The sequence below is a fragment of the Chiloscyllium punctatum genome, chromosome 3, assembly GCF_047496795.1.
Source record: "Chiloscyllium punctatum isolate Juve2018m chromosome 3, sChiPun1.3, whole genome shotgun sequence".
NCBI lineage: Eukaryota > Metazoa > Chordata > Chondrichthyes > Orectolobiformes > Hemiscylliidae > Chiloscyllium > Chiloscyllium punctatum.
In genome coordinates, this window is record NC_092741.1 from 104,635,225 (window position 1) to 104,654,027 (window position 18,803).

The 18,803-nt window shown below is 42.4% G+C and overlaps 1 protein-coding gene across 12 annotated transcripts in view; it reads right to left on the reverse strand.

The window, feature by feature from the left end:
• Positions 1 to 18,803, reverse strand: part of rims1a (regulating synaptic membrane exocytosis 1a) — an 879,579-nt gene that overhangs the window by 190,029 nt on the left and 670,747 nt on the right. For all 12 annotated transcript variants that reach the window (XM_072557828.1, XM_072557837.1, XM_072557845.1 and 9 more), the window contains 2 exons: positions 17,862 to 17,965; positions 11,253 to 11,365 (listed from right to left, as the gene is read on the reverse strand). In XM_072557828.1, the coding sequence (XP_072413929.1) occupies positions 11,253 to 11,365; positions 17,862 to 17,965 (217 nt within the window). The remainder of the gene's footprint in view (positions 1 to 11,252; positions 11,366 to 17,861; positions 17,966 to 18,803) is intronic.

The following is an 18,803-nucleotide window of genomic DNA, read 5'->3' on the forward strand; positions in this document are numbered from 1 at the left end:
GATCACGTCTTTTGTTTACAGTGATTAAACAGACACGTCTCCAAATGACGGACTGCCTGTTCTCTCTCTCTCCCCACACTTTCCCTGGAGTTCTACACAGGGGTGTACCCTAAACCCCCATTCCCCAGATAATCTCTCCAACATTGTCCTGTACAGGGTAAAGGTGGAATCTGTCAAAAGTTTGCAGCAAAAAGTTGAGTGGCTGTGGCTGCGCAATATTGTGTGTGTGTGTGTGTGTGTGTGTGTGTGTGTGTTAGTTATTTTAAGACTTGTTGTTGGTGTTCAGTCCAGCAGCCCCAGAGAGGGGGTGGGGGGCAGTGTTGGATGGGGTTTGGGGCATGTGTGCTGGGACCACTGTTGCTTGTGATATACATAAATGATTTGGAGGAAGGTGTAGATTGCCTCATTAGCATGTTTGCAGGTGACACTAAGAATGGTGGAGCAGGAGATAGTGAAGGGAACTGTCAGAGAGTACAGCAGAATATAGGTAGATTGGAGAGTTGGGCAGAGAAATGGCAAATGGAGTTCAATCCAGACAAAGGCAAGGTGATGCATTTTGGAAGATGCAATTCCAGAGCAAGCTATACAGCAAATGGAAAAGTCCTGGGAAAAATTAATGTGTAGAGAGATCTGGATGTTCAGGTCCATTGTTCATGAAGGTGGCAATGCAGGTCAGTAAAGTGGTCAAGGCAGCGTACGACAAGCTTTCCTTCATCAGATGGGGTACTGAGTACAATAGGTCATGTTACTGTTGTATCAGACTTTTGGTTTGGCCACATTTGGCATACTGCATACAGTTCTGGTTGCCACATTACCAATAGGATGCGGATGCTTTCAAGAAGGTTCACCAGGATGTTGCCTGGTATGGAGGGTGTTAATTTTGAGAACAGGTTGAGTAGATTAGGATTATTTTCATTGAAAAGAAGGCAGTGAGGGGGGACCTGATTGAGGGGTACAAAATCATTAACAGCATAGATAGGGTAGATAGCAAGAAACTTTTTCCCCCTAGAGTAGAGGACTCAATTACTAGTGGTCACGACTACTCAGTGAGAGGGGAAAAGTCTAGGGGAGATACACATGGGAAGTTCTTTATGCAAAATGTAATGTATTGCCAGCGGAGGTGGTAGGGACGGGAATGATAGCATCATTTAAGATGCATCTAGACAGATATATGAATGGGCAGGGAGCAAAGGCATACAGATCCTTGAAAAATAGACGGCAGATTTAGACAGAGCATATGGATCGGCACAGGCTTGGAGGGCCGAAGGGCCTGTTCCTGCACTGTAATATTCTTTGTTCTTTGCTGCACTCCCTCTATGACAATTATAACTTTACAGAGGTAACAAGACTGAAGTTATACACAGTACTCCAAGTTAGGTCAAACCAAGCTGTCATAGAATTGAAACGACATGTACTCAAATCTTCTTGAAAAAGGTCAAATAAAGGCTATTCTGCTACTTTTCCTAATAACATGCTGCACTGCATATCAGTTTTCAGTGAGTTACTGACAAGAGCATTTAGGTGCCTTTGTACATCTATACTCTGCAACCTCTTACCATTTAAGGTTTATTCGGCATATCTGTTCTTTCAGTCAAAGTGGGCAGCATCACACTTTTCCTCGTTTTTTTGCCCATTTATGATCTCTATCCAAATCTTCCTGAAGCCGCTTTACATCAGTGATTCAGTGGTTAGCACTGCTGCATCACAGCACCAGGACCGGGTTCGATTCCAGCTTTGGGCGACTGACTGTGTGGAGTTTGCATATTCTCCCCGTGACTGTATGGATTTCCTCTGGGTTCTCCAGTTTCCTCCCACAATCCAAAAATGTGCAGGTTAGGTGAATTGGCCATGCTAAATTCCCTGTAGTGTTCAGGAATGTGCATTAGTCAGGGGTAAATGCAGAGTAATAGGGTACATAGAACATTACAATACAGGCCTTCAGCCCTTGATGTTATGTCGGCCTTTTATCCTACTCCCAGATCAGACTAAATTACATACCCTTCATTTAGTTAGGCCACAGTTGGAGTACTGTGTGCAGTTCTGGTCGCCTCACTTTAGGAAAGATGTGGAAGCTTTGGAGAGGGTGCAGAGAAGATTTACCAGGATGTTGCCTGGAATGGAGAGTAGGTCGTACGAGGATAGGTTGAGAGTTCTCGGCCTTTTCTCGTTGGAACGGCGAAGGATGAGGGGTGACTTGATAGAGGTTTATAAGATGATCAGAGGAATAGATAGAGTAGACAGTCAGAAACTTTTTCCCCGGGTACAACAGAGTGTTACAAGGGGACATAAATTTAAGGTGAAGGGTGGAAGGTATAGGGGAGATGTCAGGGGTGGGTTCTTTACCCAGAGAGTGGTGGGGGCATGGAATGCGCTACCCGTGGGAGTGGTAGAGTCAGAATCATTGGCGACCTTTAAGCGGCATTTGGATAGGTACATGGATAGGTGCTTAATCTAGGTTAGAAGTTCGGCACAACATCGTGGGCCGAAGGGCCTGTTCTGTGCTGTATTGTTCTATGTTCTATGTTCTATGTTCTATGTACTATCTTCCATGTGCCTATTCAAGAATCGCTTAAATGCCCCTAATGAATCTGACTCGACTACTGCTGCTGGCAGTACATTCCGCCGCTCTGTGTAAAGAACCTACCCCTGACATCTTTCCCTAAACCTTCCTCCAATTACCTTAAAATTATGCCCCCTTGTGATAGACATTTCTGCAATGAGAAAAAGTCTCCAGCTATCCACTCTATCTATGCCTCTCAACATCTTGTACACCTCTATCAAGTCTTCTCTCATTCTTCTTCGCTCTAATGAGAAAAGCCCTAGTTCCCTCAACCTTCGTAAGGCATGCCCTGCAGTAACCTGGTAAATCTCCTCTGGAACCTCTCTAAAGCTTCCACATCATTTCTATAATGAGGCGACCAGAAGTGAACACAATATTCCAAGTTTGGTCTAAGCAGTGCTTTATAGATCTACAGCATAACCTCGTCGCTCAAACTCAATTGCCCTGCTAATGAAAACGAACATACGATATGTCTTCTTAACAACCCTATCAACTTGGGTGGCAGCTTTGAGGGGTCTATGGACATTGACCCAAAGATCGCTCTGTTCCTCCACACTGTCAAGAATCCTGCCTTTAGTCCTGTATTCTGCATTCAAATTCAACATTCCAAAGTGAATCACTTCATACTTTTCCAGGTTGAACTCCACCTGCCATTTCTCAGCCCAGTTCTGCATCCTGTCATTGCCCCACTGCAACCTACAACAGCCCTCCACACTATCCATAACTTCACCAACCTTTATGTCATCGGTACACTTACTGACCAACTCTTCCACTTCCTGATCCAAATCATTTATAAAAAAATCACAAACAGCAAAGAGCAGAGGTCCCAGAACCAATCCTTGCAGAACACCACTGGTCACCAACCTCCAGGCTGAATACTTTCCATCTACTACCACCCTGTGTCTTTTTTATGCCAGCCAATTCTGTATCTAGACAGCCAGATTTCCCTGTATCCTGTGCCTCCTTACTTTCTGAATGAGAAACCTTACCAAACGCCTTGCTAAAATCCATCTACACCACATCCACTGCTCTACCTTCATCAATGTGCCTTGTCACATCCTCAAATAATTCAAAAGGTTTGTGAGGCATGAACTGCCCCTCACCAAGCTATGCTAGCTATCTCTAATCAAACTATGGTTTTCCAAATTATTATAAATCCTGTCTGTCAGAATTCTCTCTACTACTTTGCCCACCACAGATGTAAGACTGACTGGTCTGTAATTGGCAGGATTATCCCTATTCCCTTTCTTGAACAAGGAAATAACATTTCCCACCCTCCAATCATCTGGCACTAAACCCAGAGGACAAGTGAGGATGCAAAGATCATTGTCAAAGGTGCAGCAATCTCTTCCCTTGCTTCCTATAGTAATCTAGGGTATAATCCATCTGGCCCAGTGGATTTATCTATCCTAATAGTTTTCAAAATCTTCAGTACATCCTCTTCCTAATATCAACCTGTTCTGGCATAGCAGTCTGTTTCATGCTGTCCTCAGAAACATCAAGTTACCTCTCAGTAGTGAATACTGAAGCAAAATATTCATGAATGATCTCCTTGACCTCCACTGACTCCAGGCACAAGTTCCCTCCACTATCCCTGATCAGCCCTACCCTCACTCTGGCTATCCTCTTGTTCCTCAAATGAGGTTTTCTTTAATCCTACCCGCTAAAGCTTTTTCATGCCCCCTTCTAATTCTCCTATGTCCATTTTTCAGTCCCTTTATGGCTACCTTGTAACCCTCTAAAAAGCCCTGCCTGATCCTTGCCTCTTCAACCTTCAGTAAGCTTTCTTCCTCCTCTTGCCTAGCTGTTCCACATCCCTTGTCACTCAAGATCCTTTCAATCTACCTTCCTTGCCTCAGTGGGTCAAACCTGTCCAGCACTATCAGGGAGTGCTTCCTGAACAAACTTTACATTTCTTCCATGCATTTCCCGGAGAACATCTGTTTGCAACTAAGACGCCCCAGTTTCTGCCTTATAGTATTGTAATTCCCTCCCACTCCAATTAAATACTTTCCCATACTGTCTGCTCCTGTCCCTCTCCACGAGTATGGTAAAGGTCAGGGAGTTGTGTCACTATCACCGAGATGCTCCCTCACTGAGAGATCTGACACTTCATAGAGTCATAGAAACGTAGAGCACAGAAACAGACCTGGCATGGTTCGTTGCCAAGCACCAAATCCAATATGGCCTCCCCTCTAGTCGGCCAATCTACATATTGAGTCAGGAACCTTTCCTGGACACACCTGGCAGAAAAAAACACTCCATCAAAACTATTTGAACTAAGGAGGTTCCAATCAATATTAGGGAAGTTAAAGTCACCCATGACAACAACCCTATTACTTCTGTATCTTTCCAAAATCTGCCTCCATGTTTCTGTTGTTATTTGGGGAGAGGGGTGTCTTTAGAAAACTTCCAATAAAGTGACTGCTCCTTTCCTGTTTCTGACTTCCACCCATATGGACTCTGTAGACAAATCCTCCAAGATAATCTCCCTTTCTGCAGCTATGATCTATCCCTGGTTAGCGATCCCACCCCCCGAACTCTTTTTCCTCCCCTGCTATTCCTTTTGAAGCATCTAAATCCTGGAACATTCAATAACCACTTCTGCACCTGTGATATCCAAGTCTCCTTAACTGCCACAACATCATAGTTCTAACTAATGATCTATGTTCGGAGTTCGTCACCCTTATTCCTGATACTTATTGCATTAACATAGACACACTTCTACCCATCACTCCGACTGCAACTTTGCCCTTTGTCCATCCCTCCTCACAGACTCTTTAATGCTGTATCTGGCTGTTCACTAACTACGCCATCATCTGATCCATAGCTCAGGTTCCCACCCCCTTGCCAACCTAGTTTAAACCCTTCCAAACAGCTCTAGCAAACTTCTTGTACAGGTCTCACCTTCCCCAAAAGGTATCCCAATGATCCACATATCTGAAGATATTCCTTCTACACTAGCCCTGTAGCCTTGTGTTCACCTGAACTCACTTTCTATCTTTAGCCTCACTAGCCCATGCCACTGGTAGCAATCCTGAAAATTGCTACTCTGCATGGAGAGATTACTACACTGGGTAGGGGAATGCATCTGGTTGGTCACTCTTTGAAGGGTCGGAGTGGACTTGTTGGGCCAAATGGCCTGTTTCCCCACACTACGATGATCTTCCTCTTAACTCATATTGCCACTTAGCTTTGTATCATCTCAAATTTGCATTATACATTTGATCCCTACCCCCAAAAAATTGATAATGAACTGCTAGGGCCCCATCTTTGCATGATCCCACTGGTTACAACAAAACCAGAACTATACACTGGTTCAACTTAATCTTCTTGCTTTTTTATTAGATACCGCTCTTTATGAAACCTGAGATTCCATAAGCTTCAGCTAACTTCCTGATGAAGAGCTTATGCTCAGAACGTCAAATCTCCTGCACCTCGGAAGCTTCCTATACCGGCTGTGCTTTTCCAGCACTACATTCTTCAACTGCACTCTCAGCATGCCCTGCACCCTCAAAGATTGATGCACAATGTCAGACTGAATTCTGGACTGAGTTCTAGTGCAAGCCTTGCATTCACAGGGCACCATGAGTCAGGACTGATGTATTGAGCTGCTTTGCTATTCAGTTGTAATTCCCTCAATTCACAGCAAGCATTCATCAATAGTATGGACCTGGCATGATAATTATGCACTCAAGTGTATTATTAATTTCTTACTTCCTTAGCAATGATTCTGCTAAGAAAAAATATGCTTGAATGCTGGGCTGTCTTGGTTAGAACCACAGCCACCGCCACAGACATGGAAAGCTTTGGTTCAAATGTAGGGGCAAATAGCAAACTAAGTACTGGCAATGATGCCACTGACTCTGCAGAGCATACTGTGTGGTAACCAGTATTGGAAGACATGATGTCATTGCTATAAACATTTAGTTCATTTTCCTGTTCCTTCATCTAATGTGTAAATGAAGAAAATCAAAAAGTAGCAGAGTTCAGCAAAACTGATTCCACAATTTCTCAACAACTCCCCCAGAGGCATTAAATGACACAATAGGTCATCAAGCTCATTACAAATAAAATGGGTTACAATTCTTCACTTTTGCTGATATGGTCCTGACACACTCTCTCAAGAGCTGTACCATCTTACAATGTATCAGCAATTGCTCTTGATCTGTTTGATCACCCTCCTTTCCTGCCACATGCTCCTTGGACTCAGTACCCACTCACAAGCATAATTCCAGTTCTTCACGGACAGCTAGCTTCAAAAACCTAAATCTGTCCTTTTATTTTCTGCGCTAGGAAGTTGCTCAGTTGCAACTTGCAAATACTCATGTGCCTTTCAATGTCCATTCATAGCTCCCTCAGTGTTCTCAGAATCATCAATGCCATTAACTTTTTCTGAGCCCCCATGGCTCCTAGGACTTTCCTTCAAACTCACCCAGAAAGGTATAGAATTCAGTTATTTTTGGCAGCAGTTACCAACAGTATTGCACGTGAAGTCTGTATCTGTTCTAGGCCGCCTCCTTTTACAACCAACTGAAACCTTTAAACTTCATCTCAGCGACCCCAATCTGTCCTAACTGACGGATTCAAAGCTGTGCAATAAGCCCCTTTTCTATTGCTGGACAGAACTGAATACTGCCACTTAACAACTCTGGGTAGCCCCTCTACCATAAATATTTCTGGCTTTCTTAAAAATGAATATAAACAAAAGACTAATTGATATAAATAGAGTATACTTATAGAGAATTAATTGATATAAATGGAGGATGATTAGATATTCTGAACAATTCTGTTTCCACTAGTGGGTATGTCAGTAACCAGGGGTCAAAATTTCAAAACTGTCAGCAGAAGTATGAACGTGCTGAAGGGAAACTTTTTTATTCAGACAGTTGTTAGGACTTGGAATGCACTGCCTGTGAGAGTGGTGGAAGTCGATTCCACAGAAGTTCTTTGACACCAAGTCCTTCAAGATCCCGTTCTCAGTCATGGTGACTGAGCTGAATTATCCCAGAGTCGTCCTCAGTCACTTCTTAATCCCAGCAGAGAATTAGCTGATGGGATGGTTATTTGCTGGGTTGGATTTGTTCTGCTTTTTGTGCACAGAACATGCTTGGGCAAGTTTCCACTTAGTAGATGCCAGTGTTGTAGCAGGAGTTCAACAATTTCTGGAAGATGAGTACCATTGCTAGAACATTGTCATATCTTTTGCATTATCCAGTGTCTTGACATCATGTGGAGTGAATCAAATTTGATTAAGACAGGCATCTGTGACACTGGGGACATCTGGAGGAGGTCATATACAGCGATAAGCTTCCCATTAGACACTGCACCATGCTACCCCTTTGAACATACCACAATTCCTGTTAAAGACAGCTAAAGGCACTCCATTAAACACAGTCAGAAGCTCTCCACTAACATAACCAGACACCATCTGTTAAACACAATAACAAAGTAATGTGCTCTCTATTAAACAGAGCTACAGCTCCCTGTTAAGCAGCACAATGTCCTGTCTGTTAAATGCAACATACAATATTTAAAACAATAATTCCTGCTTATTGCATCAATCTTCCTGTTACTCACCATGGTATCTTATTTCAGTTAAATCATTTGCAGTAGCAAACAGCACTCCTAACATGACTCGGTAACCCAGACAACTATTTTCTTTTAGCTCAGTAAGTATCACACCCAATGTGGACCAATGATTGTTATGGTATTGTCTCAGCTACATCCCTCTTCATTGAGATGACTATCTGTTGTTCACCCATGACTCCTGTTTGCTCATTCCTTAATCTAGTTTTATATTTGATAAGAAATTGGTAGTTTTTCCATAAAAGAATTATTAATAAAATTCACTTTGTGTAATTGCTAAACAAATTTCAGTTATGCTAACTGCAAGATTTTAGTAGATGAACAATTGTTTGTCTAATTGCGCTGGAAAGAGCTAGAGGTACAGATACATAAATCAAAAAACACTGCGACAGCTTCAGAACAAAAGTTACAAGTTTCTAAAGAATCAGCTAGCTAGAAATAGAATTGTTAGAATTGTAGCATTTAACTCTGAACCTTTGTTGTCTTCAAATAAAATTGTGACTTTTTTTTAGATTACTTACAGTGTGGAAACAGGCCCTTCGGCCCAACAAGTCCACACCGCCCCGCCGAAGCGCAACCCACCCATACCCCTACCTTTACCCCTTACCTAACACTACGGGCAATTTAGCATGGCCAATTCACCTGACCTGCACATCTTTGGACTGTGGGAGGAAACCGGAGCACCCGGAGGAAACCCACGCAGACACGGGGAGAACGTGCAAACTCCACACAGTTAGTCGCCTGAGGCGGGAATTGAACCCGGATCTCTGGCGCTGTGAGGCAACAGTGCTAACCACTGTGCCACCGTGCCGCCCACGGTTCATTGACTGCAGACTCTTGCTGTGTAGTCCTCTCCTGATACATGTTAAGGTGCCTGAGTAAATTAATATTGTCTACACTGGTCGAGGAGTCTGTAGGGTCTTAGATTCAGCCTGATCCAGACAACACAGGTATACGCTGTTGGGATTGAGTGAATCCCAAGAAGAATATAAAGGCAATAGGAGTACACTTAAGAGGGAAATCAGAAGAGTAAAAGGGGACATGAGATCTCTTTAGCAATAGCGTTTAAAGAGAATCAAAAGTGTTTCTACAAATACATTAAAGGAGAAAGAGTAACTGGGGAGAGAATAGAGTCCCATAAAGATCAACAAAGACATCTGTGTGTGAAACCATAGAAAATGGGCGAGACAGTAAATGAGTATTTTACATCAGTACTTACTGTGGAGAAGGAGATGGAAGCTATAGAATGTGGGGAAATAATAATGATTATCTTGAAAAATGTCCATATTAGTGAAGAGGTGGTGCTAGTCATCTTAAAAAGTATAAGTGGATAAATCCCTGGGACCTGATCAGGTGTACCCTAAACTTTGTGGGAAGCTGAAGAAAAGATTGCTGGGCCCCTAGCTGAGATATTTTGCATCATTGATAGCCACGGGTGAGATGTTGGCTAATGTTGTGCCATTACTTAAGAAAGTTGGGAAGGAAAAGCCAGGGATGTATAGACCAGTGAGTCTAATGTCTGTGGTGGATAAGGTGTTGGAGGAGATTCTGAGGGACAGGCTATACTTAACATTTGGAAAGGCAAGAATTGATTAGGGAGAGTCAGCCCTGGCTTTGCAATGGGAAATTGTGTCTCACTAATGTGAATTTGTTTTTTGAAGAAGTGACAAAGAAGGTTGAAGGAAGAGTTGCAAATGTTGTCTATAATGACTTCAGCATGGAGTTCGACAAGATTCTGTATGGTAGACTGTTTAGCAACCTAAGATCATGTAGAATCCATGGTCGAGAGCGTGGTGTTGGAAAAGCACAGCAGGTCGGGCAGCAACTAAGGAGCAGGAGAATTGACATTTCGGGCATAAGCCCTTCATCAGGAATCTGATTTCTGATGAATGGCTGATGCCCGAAACACTGATTCTCCTACTCCTCGGATGCCACCTGACCTGCTGTGCTTTCCATCACCACACCCTCGACTCTGATCTCCAGCAGCTCCAGTCCTCACTTTCTCTTCATGTAGAATCCAGGGAGAGTAAGCCATTTGGATACAAAATTGATTGGAAGGTAAGAGACAGAGGGTGGTGGAGGAGGGTTTTTATTTTTGGAATGAAGGCCTGTAACCAGTGGTGTGTCAAAAGGATTTGCACTGGGTGCATTGCTTTCTTTTTGGATCAGACTCCCTACAGTATGGAAACAGGCCCTTTTGCCCAATAAGTCTACCCCAACCTTCCAAAGAGTAATCCACCCAGACCCATTTCCCTAGCCTATGACTAATGCATCTAATACTGTGGGCAATTTAGCATGGCCAATTCACCTGACCTGCACATTTTTAAGGTAAGGGGGAAAATATTTAAAAGGGACGTGAGGGGCAATGTTCTCACACAGAGGATGGTGCAGAGATAGTGGTAGTAGCAAGTACAACAATTAAAAGACATTTGGACAGATTCACGGATTAGAAAGGTTGAGAGAGATATGGGCCAAACACAGGGAATTAGGGCTAGTTCTGCTTAGGACAGCTGGTTGGCATGGACGAGAGGTCTGTTTCTGTGCTGTATAACGGATAGTGAAAAAGCAGAGAAGTTGTATGGAACTTGTACAGACTTGATCATACCTTATTTGGAAATGTGTTAACAGTTGGTCCCCATAAAACAAAAAAGACACCGCGTGACTGGAAGAAAATGCAGAAAAAATCAACAGGGTAAATACTAAAAATGAAAGATGATATAAACTCTCAAGGTAGAATAAGCTGAGGCTTGTCTCTCTCAAAACAGAAAACTATGTAGTGTCTTATTAGACATGTAGCTGAGCTATGAGAATCACTGGTTATTCCATTTTTAATGTCCTTTGTGAAGGTGGTGACAAACTGATCAAGATATTGTTAAATAAAGTGTTTTCACTGATGGAAATCACAAAAACTAAGACCATCAGTGGAAATCTGGCACAAAAATATCCAATGATGAATCTGGAGAAACATTTTTATTCAGACAGTGGTAAGGATGTGTCTTCAGGGGCATTGAGGTGAATATTATAGAAACATTGAAGGGCAATCAGTGGCTGAAGGAGAGAGGATGGAGATTGTTACATAACCTATGGGATATCTCATTCTTACCTTTGTACATTGTTCACGTTCCTGTTCGAAACTGGTTACTGATTCTACAGACTGTTTGCTGGGATGCATTTTCCCCTTCACCTGCTTTGTTCGCTCTTCTATTATTTGGCATCCTGTAAGCAATACAGACATGCATGGTGATCAAAAGGAAATTTTATGTTGAACAAAATTTTGTCTACCTAAAAATCATAATTTCCTCAGTTATTTTACTGTTGGATTATTAAAAGTTGAAGTACAGAGGACATAACTTAGCCATTTGTACTTTGAAACAGCAGACATGCTGAGTTGCACATCTCCACTTGAAATCTGTAAGTTGCTTCTCCTCAATGACCTCTCCGACTTTCTTAAATTTATTTCTGGAACCAGTTTCCACCACCTTTTCAAATCAAATATTCCTAGATCCTGACAATTCTCAGAGTCAGAAAAACATTCTCCCCACCTGCCCCATTGGTGATATACTAATCCTGTTAAATCTATCTATTTCCAAGATTTCCTCACATCGAGAATAACCTCCATTATGTTGTGTGGCACAATCACTGTGCTAAATGGGACAGACTTCAAACAGATCTAGCAATTCAAGACCGGGCATCCACGAATCACCGAGGACCATTAATAGGAGCAGAACTGTATTCCAGAGCAATGTGTAACCTTATGGCCCAGCATATCCTCGGCCCAACCATCACCATCATGCTAGGGGATCATCCCTCGTTCAATGGAGAGTGCAAGAGGGCATGCCAGGAGCAGCACCAGGCATACCTGAAGAGAAAAAGTCAATCTGATGAAGCCAGAAAACTGGATTAGTTGCATGCTAAATAGCAGAAAGCAGGAACTGATAGACAGAAGTAAACAATGGATCAGATCTAAGCCCTGCAGTCTTGCAACATCCAGTTATAAATAGTGGTAGACAATTAACAACTCACTGGAGGACGAGGGTCCACAAATATCCCTATCTTCAATGATGGAAGAGCCCTGCTTTTGCAGAAATCCTCAGCATAAGTGCAGAGTGGCTAATCCACCTCGGTCTCCTCCAGTGGTCCCCAGCATTATGGAAAGCAGTCTTCAGCCAATTCAATTCACTCCATGTGATGCCAAGAAATGGTTGGGGGGGACTGGATACTACAAAGGCTATGGGCCCTGACAACATTTCAGAAATATATCTCCAGAACTTGTTGCTCCTCTAACCAAAGACAGTTACAACACTGGCATCTACCCACAATAATCAAAAAATACCCAAGTACGTCGTAGTTATTAAAAAATGACAAACCCATCCACCCATCGCTGCATCAGTCTACTATCGATCATCAGTAAATTGATGGAAGGTATCATCAATAGGGTTATCAAGCAGCACTTGCTCTGCAACAACCTGCTCAGTGACATCCAGCTTTCATTCCACCAGAGCTTTTGACTTAAATACAGCTTTGGTTTAAACATTGACAAAAGAGCTGAATTCCAGAGGTGAGGTGAGAGTGACAGTCCTTGACATCAAGGATGCATTTGACTGAGTTCATGGAGCTTTAGCAAAACTGGAATCAATGGGTATCAGGTAAAAACTCTCTGGTGGTTGGAGTCATATCTGACACACAGGAAGATGGATGTGATTGGTATAGGTCAGTCATCTCAGCTCCAGCACATCTCTGAAAAAGTTCCTCAGGATAATGTCTTTGGCCCAACCATCTTCAGCTGTTTAATCAATGACCTTCCTTCAGTCATAAGGTCAGAATTGGGGATGTTCATTGATGATTGTATAATATTCAGCACAATTCACAGATCTTCAGACATTGAAGCAGTCCATGTTCAAATACAACAAATTACAGACAATATCCAGTGTTGGGCTGACAAGTGGCAAGTAACATTTGTGTCATACAAATGCCAGGCCATGACTATCACTAATGAGAGACAACCTAGCTACCACCCCTTGACAGTATTACCAACTTCACTACCAACATCCTGGGGTTATCATTGATCAGAAACTCAACTGGACTCACCACATAAACACAGTGGCTACAAAAACAAGTCAGAGGCTAGGAATAATACAATGGGTAAGTCAAATCCTGACTCCCCAAAGCCTGCCCACCATCTATAAAGCACAAGTCAGGAGTGTAAGAGAATACTCCTCACTTGCCTGGATGAGTGCAGCCCTAACAACACTCAAGAAGTTTAACACCATCCAGGACAAAGCAACATTTCATTGGCACTATACCACAAGCCTCTACTCCCTCCGCCACTGACGTTCAGTAGCAGCAGTGTGTGCTATCTACAAGATGCACTGCAGAAATTCACCAAAGATTCTCAGACAGCACCTTCCAAAGTCATTTGGAAGAACATGATTAGCCATATATGGAAACAGCACCACCTTAAAGCTCCCTTCCAAACCACTCATCATCCTGACTTGGAAATATGTTGCAATTCCTTCACTGTTGCTGGATCAAAATCCTGGAATTCCCTCCCTAGTGTCCCTGTAGGGGATGGTGACAATGCTGGGGTTGTCCTTAGGGCCCTAATTAATCAACAGAAATTAGAGGAACAAATGTTGGGAGATTGGAATAACTTGCAGGAGCAATCCGGTTGCCACAATAGGGGATTTTAATTTTCCTAACATAAACTGGGATTTCCAGAGTGTTAAAGGCTGAGATGAGGTAGAATTTGTTAAGTGTACTCAGGAATATTTCGACAAGCAATATATAAAGGGGCAAGACCTGGCCTACTCCTGGTAAAGAGGGCATGACAGGTGATGGAGGTGACAGTGGGGGAATACTTTGAGACCAGTGACCACAGTTCTATTAATTTTAAAATAGTTATGGAGAGTGACAATACTGATCTAAATTGTGGCGATGCAAATTTTGATGGAATTAGGAGTTTGCAGGGGTTGATTGGAATAGTTTGTTTGCAGATAAAGGGATCTCTGGCAAGAGAGAGGCCTTTAAAAGTAAGATGGCTAGAGTTCAAGATCTATATGTTCCTGTGAGGGTGAAGGGCATGGTTGGCAGGAATAGGGAACCCAGGATGTTATGAAATATTGTGGCTTTGAAAAGAAAAAAAAAGAGTGAAGGCTCAGGTATAGGCAGTTGGGATCAAGGGAATCAATGAAGTTTATTGAAGGAGGAAATCAGGAGGGTGAAAAAGGGGCATGATATAGCCTTGGAATGAGAAGATTAGCGTGAATCCAAAGAGGTTATTTAGTAAGGAAAAAGAATAACTTGAGAGAGGATAGAATCCCTGAAGGACCAATGCGTACATGTATGTGTGGAATCGCAGGAGAAGAGCGAGGTCCTCAATGAATATTTCTCTTTTGTGTTTACCGTGGAGAAAGACGTGAAGACTTGGGAACTTGGGGAAATTAGTGGTGATATCTTGGGAAAGTTCATGTACAGTAAACAAAAGGTGTTGGACATTTTAGAATGTATGTAAGATGGATAAATCTCCTGGTCCTGACCAGATATGTCCAAGAATAGTGCAAGAGGCTAGAGAAGAAATTGTGGGGACCCTGGCTGATATATTGGCATAATTGTTAGCCATGGGTGAAGTCGTGCAAGACTAAGGGTAGCAAATGTTGTGCCCTTGTTCAAGAAGGGCTGTAAACAAAAACCTGGGAACTATAAGTAAACTTAACATCTGTGGTCGGTAAGTTACTTGAGAAGATACTGAGGGAAAAGATACACATGCATTTGGAAAGACAGGGTTTGATTCAGGGTATTTAGCATGGCTTTGTGTGTGGGATATCATGCCTCACAAATTTGTTAGAGTTCTTTAATGAAGTGATCAGGAAGGTTGATGAGGGAAGGGCATAGTCTATATGGATTTAAGTAAGACCTTTAATAAGGTTCCACATGGTAGGCTGCTCCGGAAGGTTGGATCACATGGAATCCAGGGGGAGTTGGCAAATTGGATACACAATTGGCTTGATGGTAAGAAGCAGAGGGTAGTATTGGAAGGATACTGTCAGACTGGAGGACTGTGACTAGTGGTGTACCTCAGGGATTGCTGCTGTTGGTTATCTATATCAATGATTTGGACGAGAATGTGCAAGCATAATTTGCAGACAACACTAAAATAGGCAGTGTCGTGGACAGTGAAGAAAGTTATCAAAAATTGCAGGAAGACCTTGGTCAGCTGGGAAACTGGGCCGGGAAATGGCAAATGGAGTTTAATATGGGTAAGTGTGAGGTCTGTTCAAATCAAGGTAGGAGTTCCATGGTGAATGGTAGGGCCTTTCAGGAGTATAGTGGAGCAGATGGATCTTTGAGTTCAGGTGCATGGGTCTCTGAAAATGGAGTCACAGGTAGACAGGGCAGTGAAGAAGACTTTTGGCATACTGGCCTTCATCTGTCAGGGCATGAAATTCAAAAGTTGGAATATTATGTTGTAGTTTTGCAGGATGCTGGTGAGGCCACACTTGGAGTTTTGTGCTCAGTTTTGGTCACCTTGCTATAGGAAGGAAAGAGTGCAGAAGAAATTTACAAGGATGTTGCCAGGACTCGTGGGTCTGAGTTATAGCGAGAGGTTGGACAAGTTAGGAATATTTTCTTTAAAGTGTAGGACACTGAGGGGGCATCTTATAAAAGTGTGTATGATCAGGAGAGACATCGATAGGGTAAATGCACTCAGCACAGCAGGTCAGGCAGCATCCGAGAAGCAGGAGTCACCGTTTCAGGCATAAGCCCTTAATCAGGAATGGAATGAGCTGCCAGCAGAAGTGGTTGAGGCATGTACATTAACAACACTTAAAGGCATTTGGAAAAATACATGGATAGGAAAGGTTTAGATGGACATAGGCCAAGTGCAGGGAAATAGGGTTAATGTGGATGGGCATTTTAGTTGTATGGACTAGTTTGGGCTGAAGGGCCTGTCTCCATGGTGTAGGACTCTGTGACTCTATAATGGCATTGTGAATAAACTGTCAGCAGGTGGACCGAAGCAATTGAAGAAGGCAGCTTCTCAAGGGCAAGTAGGGATGGGCAATAAATGCTCGCCAACTAGCAATGCCCACATCCCACAAAATGAATAAATTAAAAAATGTTTCTGTACTAAATCAAAACTGATCTATTCTGCTCAATCATCATCTTGAAAACCTCTTAATCTATTCTGTTCTGAAGAGAACAATGCAAATTTTTCTGCCTATCCTTCTGCTTCCTCCTTTACCCCCACGTTCTGCTAAATCTGTACCATTTCCCTTCTAAAGAATTTTATCTTGACGTGTGGGACTAGGTTTGCTCATTTATTCTTTAATGACAAATTATAAACTTCCAATAGGATTGCTGCTTTTAAAATTAATTCTTTCATTTATAACCCCTGGTAACAAAACAAACTTTTCAAGACCTTATCAATCTTGTCCTTCTAGCAGGTTTAGAAGTTGTTGTTTAAGGAGAATTCATGGGTTTCTGCAGTGGACTGCTTTGACCTGGATGGTGTCAAGCTTCTTGAATGTTGTTAGACTTGCACTCATCTTGGCAAGTGTGGAGTATTCCATTACACTCCTGACTTGTGTCTTATTATAGATGGTGAACAATCTTTGAGAAATCTGGATGAGAGTTACTTGCCACAGGATTCCTGGCTCCTGATTTGCTCTTGCAACCACGGTATATATATATATATATATATATATATATATGGCTTCTCCAGATGGGCATTGCTAGGCATTTATGTGGCACAAATGTTATTTGTGTTACTTGTTACCTGTTATCCCAAGCGTGGATGTTGTCCAGGTCTTGCTGCATTTGATTATGGTCTGCTTCAGATAAGCTGAGAGAACTGTCAGTGAAAAATACTATAGCAACTGAAGGAACTATCAAATGCCTTGGCCCTTGATAGCCTCTATCCTAGATTAAAAATGGCAGCAATCGCCATTTGCTTCATTTTCAGATATACAAGGTACACTGGTTATGACTTTCCAAAATTCCTTTGTTTCTAAATGGTCCTAGGGAATTGTAAGCTAGCAAATTTAATGCTGTAATTTAAGACAGGTAGATTTTTCTTGATGCTGTAATTACTATTATTGATGAATGGAAACCAGTTAATGGAGTAGCTTAGTCAAAATACAAAAGAGTAATTTTTCAATGATACAGAAGTTAGATAGAAATGTAAGCTTTGAAGGCCAAAGAAAGAATATAAAGAAATATTGACAAGTGAATGGGCAACAAGGTGGCAGATGGAGTATAGTCTGGAGACGTGTGCGGCCAATCAATTTTTTTGTAGCAAATAGAATAGAAGAATTTTTTTAAAAGGTGTGAAACTTATTGATGTTCAGCATGACCGGTGTCTGTTCATTTGATGAACTCAGGAAGTTTATCGGACAATGGCTGCAAATGGCATGTGCAAGAAGACTGAAGTACAAGGACAAATAAACCTTAATACAATTGCACCACACTTTGGTAACAGCACACAGAAGATCAGGTGCATAGGAAACGTGATAAAGGCAACACAGAGATGTTTCCCTGGATTGGTGCTGGGATAAAGAGAGCTATGCTGTGATGAGGGACTGAGTAAACAGGTGATAACTCCTAGAGTTTCGAAAAAAAGAAACAGAATCCAAATGTTCCATCTGATGGTGCTAAAGATGACCTCCATTACTAGACCACAAATATACAGCAATGGCACAGACAGTGTTACTACCTTGTTCTAGACCGTAGCTTTTAACTGGGACCTGTGGAAGCTGTCTACTCCTCCGACCAGACAGTGGCATTCCAGTCTGGACTGGACTTCCTTGTTGGTGGGATCTATGAACATAGAACAAGCATTACTAAACACCCCACTCAGTGCACCCATAGCTCTTCCTTTAGGTTTTCTAGATCCACAAAACATTCCCATCTTCCAAAAGGATACCCCATCTCTCCCACCAATTATTTTTCAAGATGTACTAAACTTCTTTGGTCCCTTTGGTCACCTTCTTTGATAAAATAGCTTAGCTGAAAGAAAACTTCGGAATATGACACAATTACCTTCTACCACTGACTGATACCACCCTTTACACAGATGGCTTTTCAGGTGATTTTCAGGAGACATCAAGACAATGCATGTTGTTGTAAGGCATGGTAGGACCTTCTTTCTCTGCACAATCATGAAGTTTTGCTGCAAGTAATTCTTAATTTACTGACTTCCCAGACATTTTCAGAAGGACTGCAAATTCTTCAACAATGCTGTCAGCAGTTGGTCCACAGCATCAAACATAAGCCCCCCCCCCCCCCCCCCCCCCCTTCCTCTCCCTGCACTTCCCCCTAGCCTTTTCTCTCCCGGTTTTCATACACAACCCCACTCCTTCCCCACCACCCCCCCACCCCCACCCCCGTTCCTACAATCATCCCTCCCCACTCCCACTCCCACTCAGAAGTGATCTCACAAAGCACTTCCTCATTCAAAAAGCAGTTGGATCCTGGAACTTTCTCCCATACTGAGGCTGAATTGAAAATCTCCAAACTGCAATTGCTCAGAAAGAGATTAACAACTCCAGAACTATAGCAGCTCTGTGGACTTAAGATAAAGATCAGCCATGATTTTACTGAATTCTGAAACAAAAGGATGGATGGCCTCTTTCAGTTCCTATGATGCTATAATTCA